The sequence below is a fragment of the Poecile atricapillus genome, chromosome 22 (assembly GCF_030490865.1).
Source record: "Poecile atricapillus isolate bPoeAtr1 chromosome 22, bPoeAtr1.hap1, whole genome shotgun sequence".
Classification (NCBI taxonomy): Eukaryota; Metazoa; Chordata; class Aves; order Passeriformes; family Paridae; genus Poecile; species Poecile atricapillus.
In genome coordinates, this window is record NC_081270.1 from 8151886 (window position 1) to 8169276 (window position 17391).

Here is a 17391-nt window from a genome sequence, read left to right on the forward strand (position 1 = left end):
ATTGCATTTTCCATCCCTCCTTTAGGATTTTAGTGGCTTTTAACAATTTTTTAATATGAATTTGGGGGAAACGGGGAGTTTTGGGGTGGGGGTGGCATAGCCAGGCACTTGTAGGTGTGCACCAATGAGTGCACACCTGTACAGCCCTGCACCCCTTGCACACTCGTGTGCACAGACACAGCCCCTTGCACACTCACACACGTGTGCAGGAGCACACACCCCTGCACACGCACACGTACACACACAAACATGTGCACACACGTGCCACTCACATGCTCACACCTGTGCACTCACAGTCATAGCCATGAACATTGACACACAGTTCACACAGAGATCTGTGCACACACACACACACTCTGCACTTACACACACCCTGCACTTACACACACCCCCTGCACTTACACACACCCTGCACTTACACACACACTCTGCACTTACACACACACTCTGCACTTACACACACACTCTGCACTTACACACACACCCTGCACTTACACACACCCCCTGCACTTACACACACCCTGCACTTACACACACACTCTGCACTTACACACACCCCCTGCACATACACACACACACACCCTGCACTTACACACACACCCTGCACTTACACACACACTCTGCACTTACACACACACTCTGCACTTACACACACACCCCCCCTGCACTTACACACACCCTGCACTTACACACACACTCTGCACTTACACACACCCCCTGCACTTACACACACTCTGCACTTACACACACCCTGCACTTACACACACACTCTGCACTTACACACACCCCCTGCACTTACACACACTCTGCACTTACACACACCCCCCCTGCACTTACACACACCCCCTGCACATACACACACACACCCCCTGCACTTACACACACACACACCCTGCACTTACACACACACCCTGCACTTACACACACACTCTGCACTTACACACACACTCTGCACTTACACACACACCCTGCACTTACACACACCCCCTGCACTTACACACACCCTGCACTTACACACACACTCTGCACTTACACACACCCCCTGCACATACACACACACACACCCTGCACTTACACACACACCCTGCACTTACACACACACTCTGCACTTACACACACACTCTGCACTTACACACACACCCCCCCTGCACTTACACACACCCTGCACTTACACACACACTCTGCACTTACACACACCCCCTGCACTTACACACACTCTGCACTTACACACACCCTGCACTTACACACACACTCTGCACTTACACACACCCCCTGCACTTACACACACTCTGCACTTACACACACCCCCCCTGCACTTACACACACCCCCTGCACATACACACACACACCCCCTGCACTTACACACACACACACCCTGCACTTACACACACACCCTGCACTTACACACACACAGTCACACACACACACTCGCTGTCACACATAGACATACATACACACACACACAGTGCACACACACAGTGCACACACTCTCTCACACTCTCTCTCTCACTCTCACAGTCACACACACACTCACACACACAGTGCACACACTCTCTCACATTCACTCTCACAGTCACACACACACAGTACACACACAGTACACACACACACAGTACACACACAGTACACACACACTCTCTCACACTCACACACTCTCACTCTCACACTCTCTCACTCTCACAGTCACACACACACTCACACACACAGTGCACACACAGTGCACACACACTCTCACACTCTCTCTCTCACTCTCACAGTCACACACACACAGTGCACACACAGTACACACACAGTACACACACACAGTGCACACACACTCTCTCACACAGTGCACACACAGTGCACACACACACTCTCACACACTCTCACACTCTCTCACTCTCACAGTCACACACACACAGTGCACACACACAGTGCACACACAGTACACACACACAGTGCATACACACTCTCACACACTCTCACACACACACAGTGCACACACACTCTCACACAGTGCACACACAGTACACACACACACAGTGCACACACAGTACACACACACACTGTGCACACACAGTACACACACACACTCTCACACTCTCACACTCTCACAGTCACACACACACAGTGCACACACAGTACACACACACACTGTGCACACACAGTACACACACACACTCTCTCACACTCACACTCTCACAGTCACACACACAGTGCACACACAGTACACACACACACAGTACACACACACTCACACACTCTCACACACTCTCACACACTCACACTCTCTCACACTCACACACTCACACACTCTCACTCTCTCTCACACTCTCTCACTCTCACAGTCACACACACACTCTCACACACACACAGTACACACACACTCTCATACTCTCTCACTCTCTCTCACTCTCTCACTCCCACCCGGACCCCCCCGTCCCCTCCCCCTCAGCCCACGTGCAGCCCCGCACGCGCCGCCGCCCCCCGCGCGCCCCCTCCCACGCCCCCCATTCCCGGCCCCGCCCCTCCGCCCCCCGCGCCGGCCCCGCCCCCTTCCCCGCGCCGTCCAATGGGCGCCGCCGCCTCGCGCCGCCCCCGCCCGCGCTCTTAAGCGGCTCCAATGCCCGGGCGGCGGCCGCGCCTCCGCCCCGCTCGGCTCCGCGCCCCGCGCCCCGCGCAGCGCCCCGGCCCCGCCGCCCGCCCGCCCGCCCGCCCGGCCCCGGCCCCGGCCCCGGCCCCGGCCCCGCCATGGACACCGGCAGCAAGGTGAGCCCGCGCCCCCCGGGCCTGCGGTACACAACCCTGGGCCACCCCTGCGCGTAGCCGCGCCGCCCCGCACACGCGCGGCTGCTGCCGCCAGCCGCGATCACCTTTTTGCTTTATTTTGTACCCTGAGCCCGAGCGGATCCCGGCCCGAAGAGCGGCCGATGCCGCGCGTTGCAGCGCGCCCGGCAGCCGCGTTCGGGCTCGCCGTTCCCCTGAAGTGCGGAACCGCTCTGGAGCGACCCGACACCGGCCCCCCGTTCTGAGCCCGTTCCGGGAGCGGGATGGGGGACGGGAGGTGGCCCCAGAGCCCAGCCAGGGCCGAGGTGGCTTTTGGGGGACACGAGGCTGGGGTGACCGCACCGGGACCTCCTGGGTCCCCGCAGTGTTTAGCTTCGGCCGGGCATGTCCCACCTGGAACTCCTGACCCGATTCCCATTAATTTATCCGAAACTGTGAGTTATTAAATGCTCTGAGCTCTCCCGGCCGCTCGGCAGCGGCCGTGATCCCCCAACACCCTCCCTATCCCAAATTAATTAATTAATTTATAGTGTTTTTTAAATTTATAATTAATTTTGGGGGCTAAAAGCCCAGAACGATCCTGGAGGTTAATTCCAGCAGGTCACTGGCATCAAACCCCCATTTGCTTCATCCCAACCACCAAAATATTCCCGTCCCCCCAGATATTCTCATCTGGGAATGGCTGGGATAAATCTTCCAATGAATTTTTAAATTTTTTGGGGGGGAGAGGTGTCGAGGGGAATGGGTTAGGAAATTGGCTGCGTGGCGGCATGAAGTGTAGTTAACCCCCGAAATCGTGATTTTATCCTAATTAAAGGTGTGATGGGAACGATCCCTCTTGGTATTTTCCCCCCTGGAAAACAGCTCACTCTTCCTTCTCCTCCTCCCCTTCCGCCTTTGGAGCATGAAATACACCGTTTTCTTGAACTTAAGGATCTATATCTATCTATATTTATATCTCTCCTATTTTTTTATGGTTTCTGAGCCGGCTCGGCCGCAGCGCGTGTTTTCCAGTGTGAGTGGTGGGGTCGGGGATGGGAACGTGCCGGCCAGCAGCGCGGTGATGGGGGCAGGAATTAAACGCAAATTTGGTCTCATACCCAAGAAATCCGACGCACTTAACTCCCGGCTTCCCGAATGGAGCCGGAGTCGTGTTCCCGCTGCTTTTCCAGCTCCATAACCCCCTCCTTGGATGGATTTGGGTTAGAAATTATTAATTTTTGTGAAGGTAATTAATTGCAGGGACGATTTGCCGAGCGCTGATGAGTGACACTTGCATCCGGAGTGTGTTTTGCATGGAAAAAAAGGGATTTTTCATGGCAGCAGCTGGTGGTTGAGAGGTGGGGGACAAACTCCCGTCTCCAGCCCCCTTTATCTTTAATAATTAATATTATTAACCCGGGATTGGGGGGGGTGGGGGTGGGCGTTGCACATTCCGTGTGTTTTTTCCGGCTCATTACATGCAAAAGCGTCTCCCATGTTGGTCGCAGTTGCAAAACTTGCCGAGATTGTGTCGCCGTCCCTGGATGACCTTTAAGTAGGGAAGAAAAATAAATAAAAAATCAAATTCTGCCACTCCGATGCTTCTTCCCATCCCTCCCATTCTCTCCTTCTGCTCAAATCCCACCTGGTCCCCACAGTAATGGTGTGACCCCAAATTATCTGGCTTTAAATCCCCTCCTGTAGGTTTGGAGTGGATTTTTCCTGGTTTTCTGTGGCAGTGTGAGCTTTTCCTGGGTTGGGAGGTAGCTGCAGCTGTATTATCCATGTGCCCTCGCTCCTCAGAATGTGCAAATGAGTGCAAGGGGCTGCACCCACTGCCCACATCTCCTCTTTCATCCCTGGGTAGGGCCACTCGGGAATTGTCATGGATCATTTTAATGGTGTCTTTGTCATGTGGATTTTCCCCAAATTCCCTCCTGGGACCCCCTTTTGAAATTCTTATTTTGATTTTGTAAGGAATTATTAACTTTTCTAGCTCTATGGGATGGACAGCATCCCAAATTCCTCCACAATGGAGTAAAAAATACAGGATGTCCTCTGGGACTTTGGTTTTTTTTTTTTTTCATGTTACTGCTAATTTGCTTTTAGAGAAATTATTAATTCACAAGATCCATAAAACAATCAGTTTCCCAAAATTGCCCAAATCCTCCTGCGCTGGAGTAAGAAAGTTGAAATTCCCTTCTGGGACACTTTTTTAGTATTATTTAGAAGGAATTATGAATTCTCTTTTTTTTTCATGAGGCAGCAGCATCCCCAAGTCCCCCATGCTGGAGTGAAAAAAGTTGGAATTTCCTGCTGGGCCACTCTTTTAATATCTTTATATTAATAATTTAATATTATTATTTTGCTTTTTAAGGGATTATTCATTCCTTTGATCCATGAGGGGAGTTGTATCCCAAAGTCCTTCCAGGCTGGATGATAAAAAAAAAAATAGGGGGTTAAAAATAGAGTTGTAAAGCCGAAGGCAGCGGGTTTGTGGGGGCCCCTGTCGTCCCCACCCTCCCCCCCTGCCCTGGATCCTCCTTGGAGCATTCTGGCTTCCGTGTTGGAGCTGGAGAGGAAGCAGGAAGCAGCTAAAAAGAAAAAAAATACTATAAATTTGTTTAGAAATCTGTCTTTTCTATAACATAGAGGAATTATTAGGGATAAAACCAGGAGTTTGGGGTCTAGCTGGGCTTAAATAAGTTTATTTTATGGAAATAAGAGGGAATTTGTCCTAAAATTCCTGATAAGGATGCTTTTTGCTGCAAGGACTTAAAAAATCTGCCCACAGCCCTATGTGGGGTTTGGCAGGAGCTGCCTGGGCAAAGGTGCCCTTAAAAATCAACTTTTTCCTTTATTAAATTATTCCCCCCCCCCAACTTGCCTTTAATGGCAAAGTTTAAGCTGAAAGGCTCCTGGATCGGAGCTGGGCAGCACGTTTGGAACTGGGAAGGGAGCGGGAGGAGCTGACTCACCCTGACCCTACTTGGGATGAGCCTCCAAAAAGCAATTTTCCTGCCAGTTTTACCCTTTCATATCTTCAAACTGCTGGAATATAATCAAAATACAAGGGTTTTTGGCTGGATTTTTTTTTTTTTTTTTTTTTTTTTTTGGTAGCCATGAAAAGTTCCCTTTTTCCAAACGTTAAAATGGAAAAATTAATTTAATTTCCTTTTTTTTTTTTTTTGGTGGGGGTAGTGGCTGGTATGAGTGCATCAAGGTGTTGTTACCTCTCACCTTCCTGGAGCAAAGTTCATCTGGCTGCTGCATCCCCATCCCTGGAGCTATGACTCACCTATGCTCGCCCTACCTAGGGGAGCGCCTGACAGCTCCCGGGGTGCCCTTTAACCAGGAAAAGGCAAAATCGGGACCCAAACAAATCAGGGTGATCCCCCAAAAGCAAAGGATAATCACCCCATCCTCCAAACCTCCCAATTCCCCCCAAGCTCACTCAAACCCCCCAAATCCCTCATTTTTTTAATATGGTTTCCCTAAGCAACAGGTGCTTTCAGCATTCCCATCCTAGATTTTTGGGGGATGGATAATGTCAGTTAGAATTGTGGGGGTTTTGGAGCTTTTTCTGTGTTTTTATTCTTTTGGGACACCACCCAATTTCCCAGTCCGTTTGTGCCCTCCCAAACACCGAGGAGGTGTTTTCTTCTTGTGGTGGACTTACTCCAAAGCACCAACCAAATCCAAGTGACAAAATCTCCTTGATTAGTTGTGTTGGGGGCCAAGCCTAATTTATGAGCTTCATTAACAGGCCTGGCTTCATTCCCTCTGCTTTTTCACTGGGAACTTTCACGTGGAGGGAGGCAATGGCCAGAGTGGCAAGGTCAGGGAGCAGTATTAATTCCATTATTTACTAAAAGAAAGAGGAGAATGGTTTTTCAATATAAAAAATATCCTTTTTGGGGGAGGAGTTGGAGTCACCCCTCCTCATTTAGGTGGGATCTGAGGCATTGATCCCTTGGGAATATTCATCCAAGACACCCCGGGACCATCCTTGGGGTGAGATGTTGGTACTAAGGGAAGACCCCCCCCCTCTCAAATGAAGGGATTTATAAATTTCACGTGGTTCATCCCAAAGCTGATTAAGTGGGAATGTCGGATCCTGGTTCTAGCGCCGGGAAAATCTCCTGCCTGGGATAATAGGGCTGCTAACGAAGGTGGCCCAAGCGTTGGCCTGCCCTGACCCTGCTCCTGAACAAGGCTCTGATTGTTGCTCCAGCTCAGGCGGGAAGAAGAGGAGGCCCGGGAAGGTTCTGCCAACTAACCAGGATTTTGCTCAGCGACTCTTAATTAGACTTGGATGGAAAACTGTTGTTAGCGGTGGCTTCCCAGAGCATCCTCAGCCGGGAGCACAGAGGCTCCGCCGTGCCCTGGGAGCGGCCGGCACTGGTCTGTGGCCTGATGGTCACGTGGAGCCTCTGAGGGGACCCTTGGAGCCCCAATAACACCTCCAGCCCACTCCAGGGCTGAAATTCCTGGAATCCCCCAAACCATGGGATTTTTTAACCCCCAAAATGACATTCTGGTAATTATTTTTCCCGCTTAGCACCAAAAAAAGTTTTCTCTTTTATTCTGAATATTTGTACTGGCCACCTTCCCAGCATCCCGTGCAGTGCCCAGGTATCGCTCTGGTGGGGAATACTGGCTTACGGAGATCCCAGATTTAATCCCTTTTTCCTGTTTTCTGGCAGATGACGGCTCGCCTGATGCTGGCTGTGGGAGGAGCGGTGCTGGGCTCCCTCCAGTTTGGATACAACACCGGCGTCATCAATGCCCCACAGAAGGTGAGTGCTCCCAGAACCCTCTGCAAGGAAATTCCAGCCCCTCTGTCACAAAATTCCATACCTCCTCCCCCCACCGTGTCCAAAAACAAACCAGTCTCCGCTGCCAGCTTGGCTAAAATAGTACATCCCACTAGGCAGCTTAGGGCTGTAATGGGATTTGAGAGGGAGTTATTTAGCTCCAGCTTTCCCGGGAGAATTTTTTTCCTCCTTGCTTGGCGTTTTTGTTGGGAAAAATCCCAGCAGTGCCTGCAGGATGCTGTCTGGGTGTGGCCGGTGGAACTTTTAACCTTGGCTCTTAGTGAAGGTCTGGAAGTTAATTGAGGTTTGAGTCATCCCGAGTGGCTGCTCTGACTGAGAGCTCTATTTCTGAGTTTTGCATCCCAGCATAATGTCCTGGGAGGAGAAAGGGTTGTCTGGAAGTGCTGTAAGAGGAATGGAGCGCAGAAGGTGTTGGGTCCTCCCCTCATGTACTGTCAGGACCCTCCAGCTGCTGGTAGATACCCGTGGTCCATGGAAGACATGACTTTTCCTGGATTTGGTGGCTGTTTGAGGTGTTAAGTGCTTGGAAAATTAGCTCAGAATTCCCATGTGGTGCTTATGATGTTCCCTGGGCACAGCTCTTATGCTGGGATAAGGTGTGGAGGGACAGCCTGGGTTCTGGCAGGACCAAAGCTGTCCCTGAGTGTCACCACCCTAAAGAATTCAACCCACTGGGGCAGGATCCAGCTGCCAGAATTTAATCCCATCCCAGTGAGCGCCTCTGGAATGTCACTTCAAGCATTGAGAAGACTCCCTGTGGGATAGAAGACCCTGTGGAAAAACTCCCCAGGCTCCATGGGTATGGGAAGAGGAAAAAAAGCCAGGAATTTGTTCAAGGTGTTGCATTAGATAGTATTGAGTCCCAGAATTCAATTCCTGGAGGCTCCAGCTCCCACCCAGAACCTGCAGGGTGCTGCTGAAGGCCTCCTGAAATATCCCGATGCCTCCTTGCCTTCATGTGCACTGGTGCAAAATCGGGGATGTCCATTCTCAGATGGCCCTGAGCACACTGCCTGGGGGAGATGGGCAGTGGAGCAGAGTTTGAGCCATTTGAGCTGGGAAATCCCTGGGATTGCACTGAGGAACTGCTCCCTGGCATCTGCCCTCATTTTCCTGAGCTCTAGCACCGTGGGAAGGAGGAGTGCTGTGATCACCACCCTGGTCAGAGCCATGTCCCAGGAGGAGCTTTGTTTCCCTCCACTGAAGGATTTCTCTCCATCCTCTCTCAGCTGGCTGCTCTGGGTGATACGGTCAGGGATCAGTTGTGAGCTTCCTGTGCGACTAAACTGTGGTGCCTGCAGCCCCAGGCAAATCCAGGCCCTCATGATGGGTGTTGCCACAGTTTTCCTGATGATTTTGGGGATGAATCCTTTGGGCTTCCCATGGAGAAGTCACATGGTGCAGGACAAGTCACCAGTGTTGAGGGGAAGGATTTGGGATGCTCTGTGTGGGAGCGTGATGGGAGGTGGGATGAGGATTGTCCTGGGCAGCAGGATGTGCTGGACACAGGGGGTCATCCCAGCTTTAAGGATGGGGACACATTACTGTGCAGGACTGGAATGCATTGGGCTTGGAATGGGGGTGTGTTGGAATAAACTGGGGCACAGAGTTGGGGTGCAGGATGGGTAGGCATGGAGGTACAGGCCGAGGACAGGGATGCCTCAGGATGCATTGAGGCACAGGATGGGGATGCACTGTAATAAACTGGAGTGAATGGTCAGGATGAGGATGCACAGACGCGCAGAGCTGGGATGAGGATGAACTGAGATACATCAGGGCACAGGTTTGGGATGCACTGGTATTGGGATTTGTGGAGCTGCGGGGTGGGAATGCATCACAACGCTCAGCTGAAAAGCAGGGGAAAGCCCCAGTTTTGGAGAAAACATTTTTTTTTTCTTCACCCTTCTCCCTTTAAATCCATTTTTAACCTCCATCTCTCCCAAAAAGAACCACTGGATTCTTCAAAGCATCCTTTTTTTTTCAGGAGGAAGGGGCAGGAGGGGGTGTTATTTTTTCAGTAGGCCCCTGAGCCTACTGAGAGCCTGAGCCAGTCCAGACTTCTTCAATAATCCTCCAGTCAGTTATTTATTTTGGGTATACTGGGAAAAGCATCCAAACCTCTGGGTGAAACATGAGGGAACAAAATCATTTAATGTGGAAATTCTAATGGTTTACGTGCTTTGGAAGAGGAACAACTTGAAAAAGTAATGATACTTTGGGACTTGTACCCAGCCTAGTAGGTGTATTTCTTGTGCTGTCTCTGACAGTGCTCCTGTTTGGTCTTGGATTGATGGGAAAAGTGTAAAGTGAAGCACAATGGTGTAAATAGTGAATTGGGAATGAAGCCCTTCAGAGCAGCAAAATCTTGGAGCCACCTGAGGCCCAGCAAAGCAGGGAATCTCTGGGATTTGTTTGCTCCAAGCTGGGTTTGGTGTGGTGTTATGAAACCATTCACTGTGGTGGTTTGGGGAGGGGTAACCCTTAAATCATGGTATTATGAAGGATTTGGGTTGGAAGGAACCTTTAGAGGGTCACTCAGTCCATTTCCCAGACATGGGCAGGGACAGGAACTTGGTGAAGCTACCAGTAATGGGCTGGCTTTAAAAATGCATAAAAAGTATACAAAATGTATATAAATGCATATATTTTGTATATAAGTGTATACACTTTGTGTATAAAAAGATACAAAATTTATGTAAAAATAACCTAAAATTCAAAAACCTGGCTATTCTTGGTATTTCAAACCAAGGCCTGTGTTGGGTGCTGGCATCATGGTCCTGCAGAACCATGGCAGAGATTGTGTGTTACGGAATTCTTGGGAGAAAAAACCTGGAAATCCAACTCCAGGAGTATCCAAGGGGATGGGAACTGCCCTGTGTTCCTCCCCTTCCTCCACGGGGCTGGTGCATCTCTGGCTCCTGCCCTGCCCTGGGGAGCAGTGTGACCTCCCTGTGCCTGCCCGGCGAGTTTTGGCAGCGCCGTCTCTCCCTCTCTGGGCAGGGCAAGCCCAGAACCCGTCCGGCTGCATTTCCCCCACGTATCCCAGCAGGTTCCCTCCCTTGGGCTGGAGCCGAGCCTCGGCCGGCGGCTCTGGTGACGGTGACGCATTGTCTTGTGAGCTGTGGTGGCTGTGGGGAGTCGTCCCTCTGGTGGCATGGCTGAAGTGGAGGCGGGTTTGATGCGTGGTTTGGTTTCTCTCCTTGTTTTCCAGGTGATTGAGGATTTCTACAACCGCACGTGGCTGTACCGATATGAGGAGCCCATCAGCCCCGCCACCCTTACCACACTTTGGTCCCTCTCTGTTGCCATCTTCTCTGTCGGGGGCATGATTGGCTCCTTCTCTGTGGGGCTCTTTGTCAATCGCTTTGGAAGGTGAGCTCTGAGCCTGCTGGATCCCTGGTGGATCCCTCAGTGGGGAGGTTGTGCTGCCTCACCCCACCCTGGCATTCCAGGATTGCCAAGGGCTGATGTTTGGGTTCTTCTGGTGTTCCTCACCTCTCTCCTCCATCCCTCTCCAGACGCAATTCCATGCTGATGTCCAACATCCTTGCCTTTGTGTCAGCTGTCCTCATGGGCTTCTCCAAGATGGCTTTCTCCTTTGAGATGCTCATCCTTGGCCGCTTCATCATCGGCCTCTACTCTGGCCTCACCACGGGCTTTGTGCCCATGTACGTGGGCGAGGTGTCCCCCACTGCCCTGCGGGGAGCCTTGGGGACCTTCCATCAGCTTGGCATTGTCCTGGGCATCCTCATTGCACAGGTGAGCACTGGAGAATGTTTTGGGGGGGATCACCCCTTTTTTGATCCTGACACTCATCAGGGCCTGCAAGAATGAGGTGCCGTGGATCTGCACAACCTTTTGGGTGGAGCTGGGGTGGGAGGCGTGAAGCTGGAGCTCAGCAGGAGCAGGGATGCTGTGAAATCTGAAGGTCTGAAGGTTTGGGATGGGCAGCATCAGGATACTAACATCTGTTGGCCACCTGGGAGCAGCACAGGAGTCCCTCCAATGGCTGTACCAGTGTGGAGCATGCCACGAGTTGCAGAGTTGTGTCCAACCAGGACTTTTCCAGCTGGAATGGGTGGCTTATTCCCTTTTCTCCTCCTCAGGTGTTTGGTTTGGACTTGATCATGGGAAACGACTCGCTCTGGCCACTGCTGCTGGGCTTCATCTTTGTTCCTGCCCTGCTGCAGTGCATCATCCTGCCCTTTGCCCCTGAGAGCCCACGGTTCCTGCTCATCAACCGCAATGAGGAGAACAAAGCCAAGAGTGGTGAGTGACTCCTCTACAGGGCCCATCCTGGCACTCTGGAGGGTCCTCAGCATCTCCTGACTCCACCTCTCCCTCTCAGTCCTCAAGAAGCTGCGAGGCACAACAGATGTGAGCAGTGACCTGCAGGAAATGAAGGAGGAGAGCCGGCAGATGATGAGGGAGAAGAAGGTCACCATCATGGAGCTGTTCCGCTCGCCTATGTACCGCCAGCCCATCCTCATTGCCATTGTCCTGCAGCTCTCCCAGCAGCTCTCAGGGATCAATGCGGTCCGTCTGGGTGGGGTCTGAATGCCAGGGGTCAGCTTGGTTCACCCAGAGCTCCAGGACCTGACTTGTGGCACCTCCCTGCCCTTTGTAGGTCTTCTACTACTCCACCAGCATCTTCGAGAAGTCGGGGGTGGAGCAGCCTGTCTACGCCACCATTGGCTCTGGCGTAGTGAATACAGCCTTCACAGTGGTCTCAGTGAGTTTTGGCCCCACCAGGGTCTCTTCAGGCAGGGTGGGAGAAGGGGCCTTTCCTGCAGGTTGGGGAGGTGCTGATGGATCGTTTCCATCCCACAGCTGTTCGTGGTGGAGCGAGCTGGGCGCAGGACCCTGCACCTCATTGGGCTCGCAGGGATGGCTGGATGTGCCATTCTCATGACCATCGCCCTCACGCTGCTGGTGAGTGCTGGGGGGGCTGGGAGGAGGAGGTTGAGGAGGGATGGTTGAGGAGGAAGAAGGACTTATTCCTCCTTGAGATGATGGCTGAGCACTCAGTCCCCATTGTCACATCTCTCCTGAGCTCCCAGAATTCCAGTTTCCAACTCATGGCTCCTCTGCCAGCACTAGCTTAGGTATCCAGGTGCCGTGTCCCCTTCATGGCACTGATCTTCTTCCCCCTCCTTTGACCTAGGACCAAATGCCCTGGATGTCCTACCTCAGCATTGTGGCGATCTTTGGGTTTGTGGCCTTTTTTGAGATCGGCCCAGGCCCCATCCCATGGTTCATTGTGGCAGAGCTGTTCAGCCAAGGCCCCCGTCCAGCTGCTTTCGCTGTGGCTGGGCTCTCCAACTGGACCTCCAACTTCATCGTGGGAATGGGCTTCCAGTACATTGCGGTAATCACGGCTGGAATACTGGGGGAATGGGGAATGTGACTCGGGACACAGGAGTCTGGGAGTCCCAGGGGATCTCAGCAATTCAGGGGAGTCTTAGTCCCAGCCTGTCAGACTGTGTTGGTTCAGGGTGGATTCAGATCCCAGTTCTGGATTTGGGATGGAAAACAGTGTCCAGCTAGATCCTGAATCTGGATCCCTGTGCCAGACTCCAGTGCAGGATCCCATTGCCGGGTCCTGGTGCCAAATCCAAATCCCAGGTCTGGTTTTGCTGGTTCCTGTTGCTCGATTTCTTTGCCAGATTTTGATGTGGAGTTCTGGTGTTGGATCTTGGTGTCATATCCGGCTGCTGGATCCCAATATTGAATTCCAGCGCCACTTCCTTGAGCCCTAAAACCTGGGCTGAGGTGGTTTAGTTGGGTTGAGAAGGTTTGGTTGGTCCTTGAGAAGAGAAGGACTTGGGGCTGGAGCAGGTACTTGACTCAGTCTTCCTTGTGGAACTTGAGATGTTCCTTGAAAGAACCTGGGTCTTGGATGGCTATGGCAAGGTGTGGGCAGGGTGGTACCAGCTGGTCTTTCAGCCAAAGCCCATCGCTCTGTGTCCAGAGATGGGAAGGGAGCTGGGGAATGGTCTGGAGCACCAGGAGTGGCTGAGGGCACCAGGGAAGGGGCTCAGCCTGAAGAAAAGGAGGCTCAGGAGGGACCTTCTGGCTCTGCACAACTCTCTGACAGAAGGGGACAGCTGGCGGGGTTTAGGCTGTGCTCCCACGGAACAGGGACAGGAGGAGAGGACACAGCCCCAAGCTGTGTCAGGGGAGGTTTAGATTGGATATTGAAAAAACTTCTTCATGGAAATGGTGGTCAGGAAGGTGGTGGGGTCACCATCCCTGGAAGTACTCAAAAACATGTGAATATGGCACTTGGGGGCATGGGTTAGGGGTGGACCCAGCAGTGTTGGTGGTTGTTGGTGGTTGGACTGTATCTTGGCTGGCTTTTCCAACCTCAACAACTCCATGATTCTGTGACCTCCATCCATGTGCTCACCTCCCCCTTTCTCTTCAATCCCAGCAACTCTGTGGCTCCTACGTCTTCATCATCTTCACGGTGCTGCTCGTGCTCTTCTTCATCTTTACCTACTTCAAGGTGCCAGAGACCAAAGGCCGGACCTTTGATGAGATTGCCTCGGGCTTCCGGCAGAGCGGGGGTGGCCAGAGTGACAAGACCCCGGACGAGTTCCACAGCCTGGGCGCTGACTCGCAGGTGTAACCTGGACCCCCGGTGCCACTGCCCCCTGAATTCAGGGGGACTTTTTAAAACACTTTGTACAGACGCCAGGCAGGAGGGAGTGGGGGGGGTCTGGCTCCAACGCCCCTTATCCAGCCTCCCCCAGTGGTTTACTGGAGACAGGCTGACCTATTTTATTTTATTTCTTTTCTGCTAGGAACAAAATATTTTATTTTATTTTATTTTATTTTATTTTATTTTATTTTATTTTATTTTATTTTATTTTATTATTTTTTCTGGTTTCGCGTCCAAGATTTCAAAGCCAATAGGTGTTTTAAAACCCAGCCACTCAGCCCTCACCAGCAGGAGGGCAATTCCCTGTTTTTTATTAATGACGCGATAGTTATTTAATGGAAAATCATGTAGAGAAAGTTTTTAAAAAGCTGGAAACTTATTTTTTAACGTTCTAATCATAGAGGAAAAAAAAAATCACATAAATTGACTAAATCTAATATTTTTTTAAAAAAAAACTACCAAGAAAATGAGTAAATTTTTAAAGTCTCCTTGATTTCAAGCCCTGCGGTGGGTTTGTGGACGGGGACCTCCCGCCTGGGGCAGCGCGGAGGACGGAGCCGCCTGGATGGATTGGTTGGAAAGGTCAATCTGTTGTTGCAGGCTCTTCTCCTTTTGCCTGAATTCCAGCTGGGAGGGGAAAATAAAATGGGAGATGGGGGGATGTGTTCTTGTTGAATTTTGGGATTAATCTCGGCAATATTTGCCCGACAGTGAAGCGCCAGTGGCAGCCGCACACAACATCCCCCTCCATCAGTACCCCCCATCCTGGGATGCACCAAAATCCAGCACCGCATGGATACAGCTGTTTCCTGCTCTGTGTATAGACTGGAAGATATTTATATTATATATATTTTTGTTCAATGGTTGTTAATAGTAGACATTTAAGTTATAGCATTTCTGATTTGACAAGCCAAGTACTGTAAATATTCTTGGAGTATATTCACACTGTATAATGCATACAAAAGGTACAGAAAAAGGTTATAGTTTCTATAGCAACTAAGAAAAAAAGCTTGTACATGGTTAGGATGACTTTTGTATAGTTCTGCACTGTAGTTGTATCTATTGCACTGAATTTCAGGCTGTAGTATATTAAAAAAAAATACACGAGGAATACTGTCCTTTTCAGACAAAACTGAAAACAGACACAAAAAAAAGCATTTCCCTGAGTGCAGCTGGTGTGGGAGCTTCTGGCACATTCCCAAAGCCACAGGGAGGGTTATTTTTTTGGTTTGTGTTGGGGTTTTTTTGTTGTTTTTTTTTTTTTTAATAGTATCTTTTTTAAAATTTATTTGTTTGGTTTGGAAGGGATGACACTTGACCACACGTGAAAGAAAATAAATGGGGGGGGAGTAAAAGAAATCTCTTTAAAAATGCCTGTTCTCAGCTGGTTCTGGTATAGCCGTGCCAAGCTGTGGAGGTGTGTGTGTGGTTTTGTAAGCAAATCCCTGCAGTGAAGTGCCAAGGGGAAGGTGTGTGGTGTGAACAATAAAGGAGAATGTGAGCGGCCACCCAGCCCCAGTGTCCTGTGCCTTTATTTCTTGGGGCTGGACTTTCCCTGCCCTGGTCGGGGGAGGGAGTGGGGGGATGGGTCTGGGAGTTCGTGTCCCTGCAAAGCTTTTCCACCACGGGAGCGACTCACCTGGTTGCAAAATACCTGCTCTGGGTGTACAACCAGATTTTAGTTGCCTGGAGCAGCCTGGGCTGGGATCATGGGGGTAAACCTGGCTGGAGCTGTCCTGCTCTGTGGATCCCAAACCTGCTCCCCTTGCCTGGGACAGAGCCTTGGCCATGGCATGAGCACCTGAGCAAGTGAAGGGAGGGGGAAGGTTGCTGCTGGTCTGTGGATTTGTTTTTTCTCCTTCAGCTGAGAAGGTGCAAGTCTGAACACTTTGAGGCAAAGAAATGTTGATCTTGGTCACTTGAGGCTTTTTCTATTTATTGAAGCAGCTCTTTGCCCTGCAGGGCACACACTGGGCACAGCTGTTGTAGGAAATTGTTCTTGTAGTGTCTTTAAGAGCTCCCTAGAATGTTCTTTCTGTGCCCAGGGCTCCTCTCCTCACTCTGCTGTTTCATTCCTTGCTCCAGGAGATGCTCAGCCCTGCACAACCTTCATTTCCAGGCTGGGTTTGTTTTGTTGAACATCTAGAGCAGCCACACGGCCACGCACGCTCAGCCTGGGAGCACTTGAAGGATTACAGCCACGACGGAGCTCCAAATCCCTGGTGACCCAAATCCTTGTGCCCTGGGGTGCTGTGCCAGCAGCCACAGTCCCCCACCCCATGGAGGTGATCATTCCAGCCCCTTCCAGCATCTCCCACCCCACAGAGGTGGTTATTCCATACCTGATGAGGTGGAAATCTCCCACAGGAGTGCTGGGAGGTCTTCTAGCCCTTCCCCAGGTCTGTGCTGTGAACCCCGAGCAGCCTTATCCCACCCCCTGAAATGGAACGAGGCTTAACTTGTGGTTTTCCCTTCCCCAGCAGCAGCAATCCCTGCTAATTGCTCAGGCCCCAGCTTGATGAAACGTTTACAAAGCACACTTGACTCCAGCCCAAATCGGCAGGCAATTAAACACCCTCATAAATCCTCCTGAAGTAAATGAGCCTTAATCGGAGCTCAGGGCTCAGCCTGGCACAGGCCAAGATTCCCTTCTCCCCCTGCCCAGTGGCGAGGGATCATGAAATCTGGCGGCTGTGCTGTGCTTCCCACACTCCCCATGGCCTCTGGAGCCTTCTTCTGCTCTGGTGTTCCTGTTCTTCCCCAGGAGGGTCACCCCTGTCCCGAGGGGTCTCGCTGTTCCCTGGGGCAGAAGCCAGCTGGGAATGGGCCTTGGGGTGGCACCTCCTCCTGAGGTTGGTGGCAAAGGGATGTCAGCTCTCTGTCAGGAGGAAACTACATCTCCTTCAGGTTAGAATCCCCAGTTGGAGCCTTTTCAGTCTTTTCCTCAAGACTGCTTAGAGTCCCTCATGTCTCTAGTGGTCCCTCCTGGATGGAAGTTCTTCCTGTGGAACTTCTGCCCATGAAAATGGAACAGAGGAGTCTCTCAGTGCACAGAGCTATGAAAAACTCTGCAGAAAGAGAAAATTCTGAGCACCTGCTGTAGTGGAAGGTGTCCCTGCCCTTGGCAGGGGGCGAAGTGAG

The 17391-nt window shown here is 51.4% G+C and overlaps 1 protein-coding gene across 2 annotated transcripts; it reads left to right on the forward strand.

Annotated features, from left to right (window-relative positions):
- The first annotated feature begins 2686 nt into the window (after window positions 1-2686).
- SLC2A1 (solute carrier family 2 member 1) lies at window positions 2687-15757 on the forward strand. Of its 2 annotated transcripts, XM_058855299.1 has the most exons (11): window positions 2687-2748; window positions 7455-7547; window positions 10798-10958; window positions 11105-11345; window positions 11693-11855; window positions 11935-12122; window positions 12214-12318; window positions 12417-12518; window positions 12751-12954; window positions 14020-14211; window positions 14962-15757. In XM_058855299.1, exons 1-11 carry the CDS (start codon window positions 2731-2733, stop codon window positions 14962-14964), a joined length of 1470 nt encoding a protein of 489 aa, XP_058711282.1. In that variant the 5' UTR covers window positions 2687-2730; the 3' UTR covers window positions 14965-15757. The 2 variants fall into 2 exon arrangements, with proteins under 2 accessions (XP_058711282.1, XP_058711280.1); XM_058855297.1 differs by having other exon boundaries at window positions 14020-15757.
- Window positions 15758-17391: the final 1634 nt, after the last annotated feature.

Excerpts from the sequence above, each read along its gene's own strand:
- SLC2A1 (XM_058855297.1), top strand. Across the intron at positions 12,319-12,416 it reads CAGCCTTCACAGTGGTCTCA|CTGTTCGTGGTGGAGCGAGC; the intron begins GTGAGTTTTGGC and ends TCCATCCCACAG. Across the intron at positions 12,955-14,019 it reads TGGGCTTCCAGTACATTGCG|CAACTCTGTGGCTCCTACGT; the intron begins GTAATCACGGCT and ends CTTCAATCCCAG.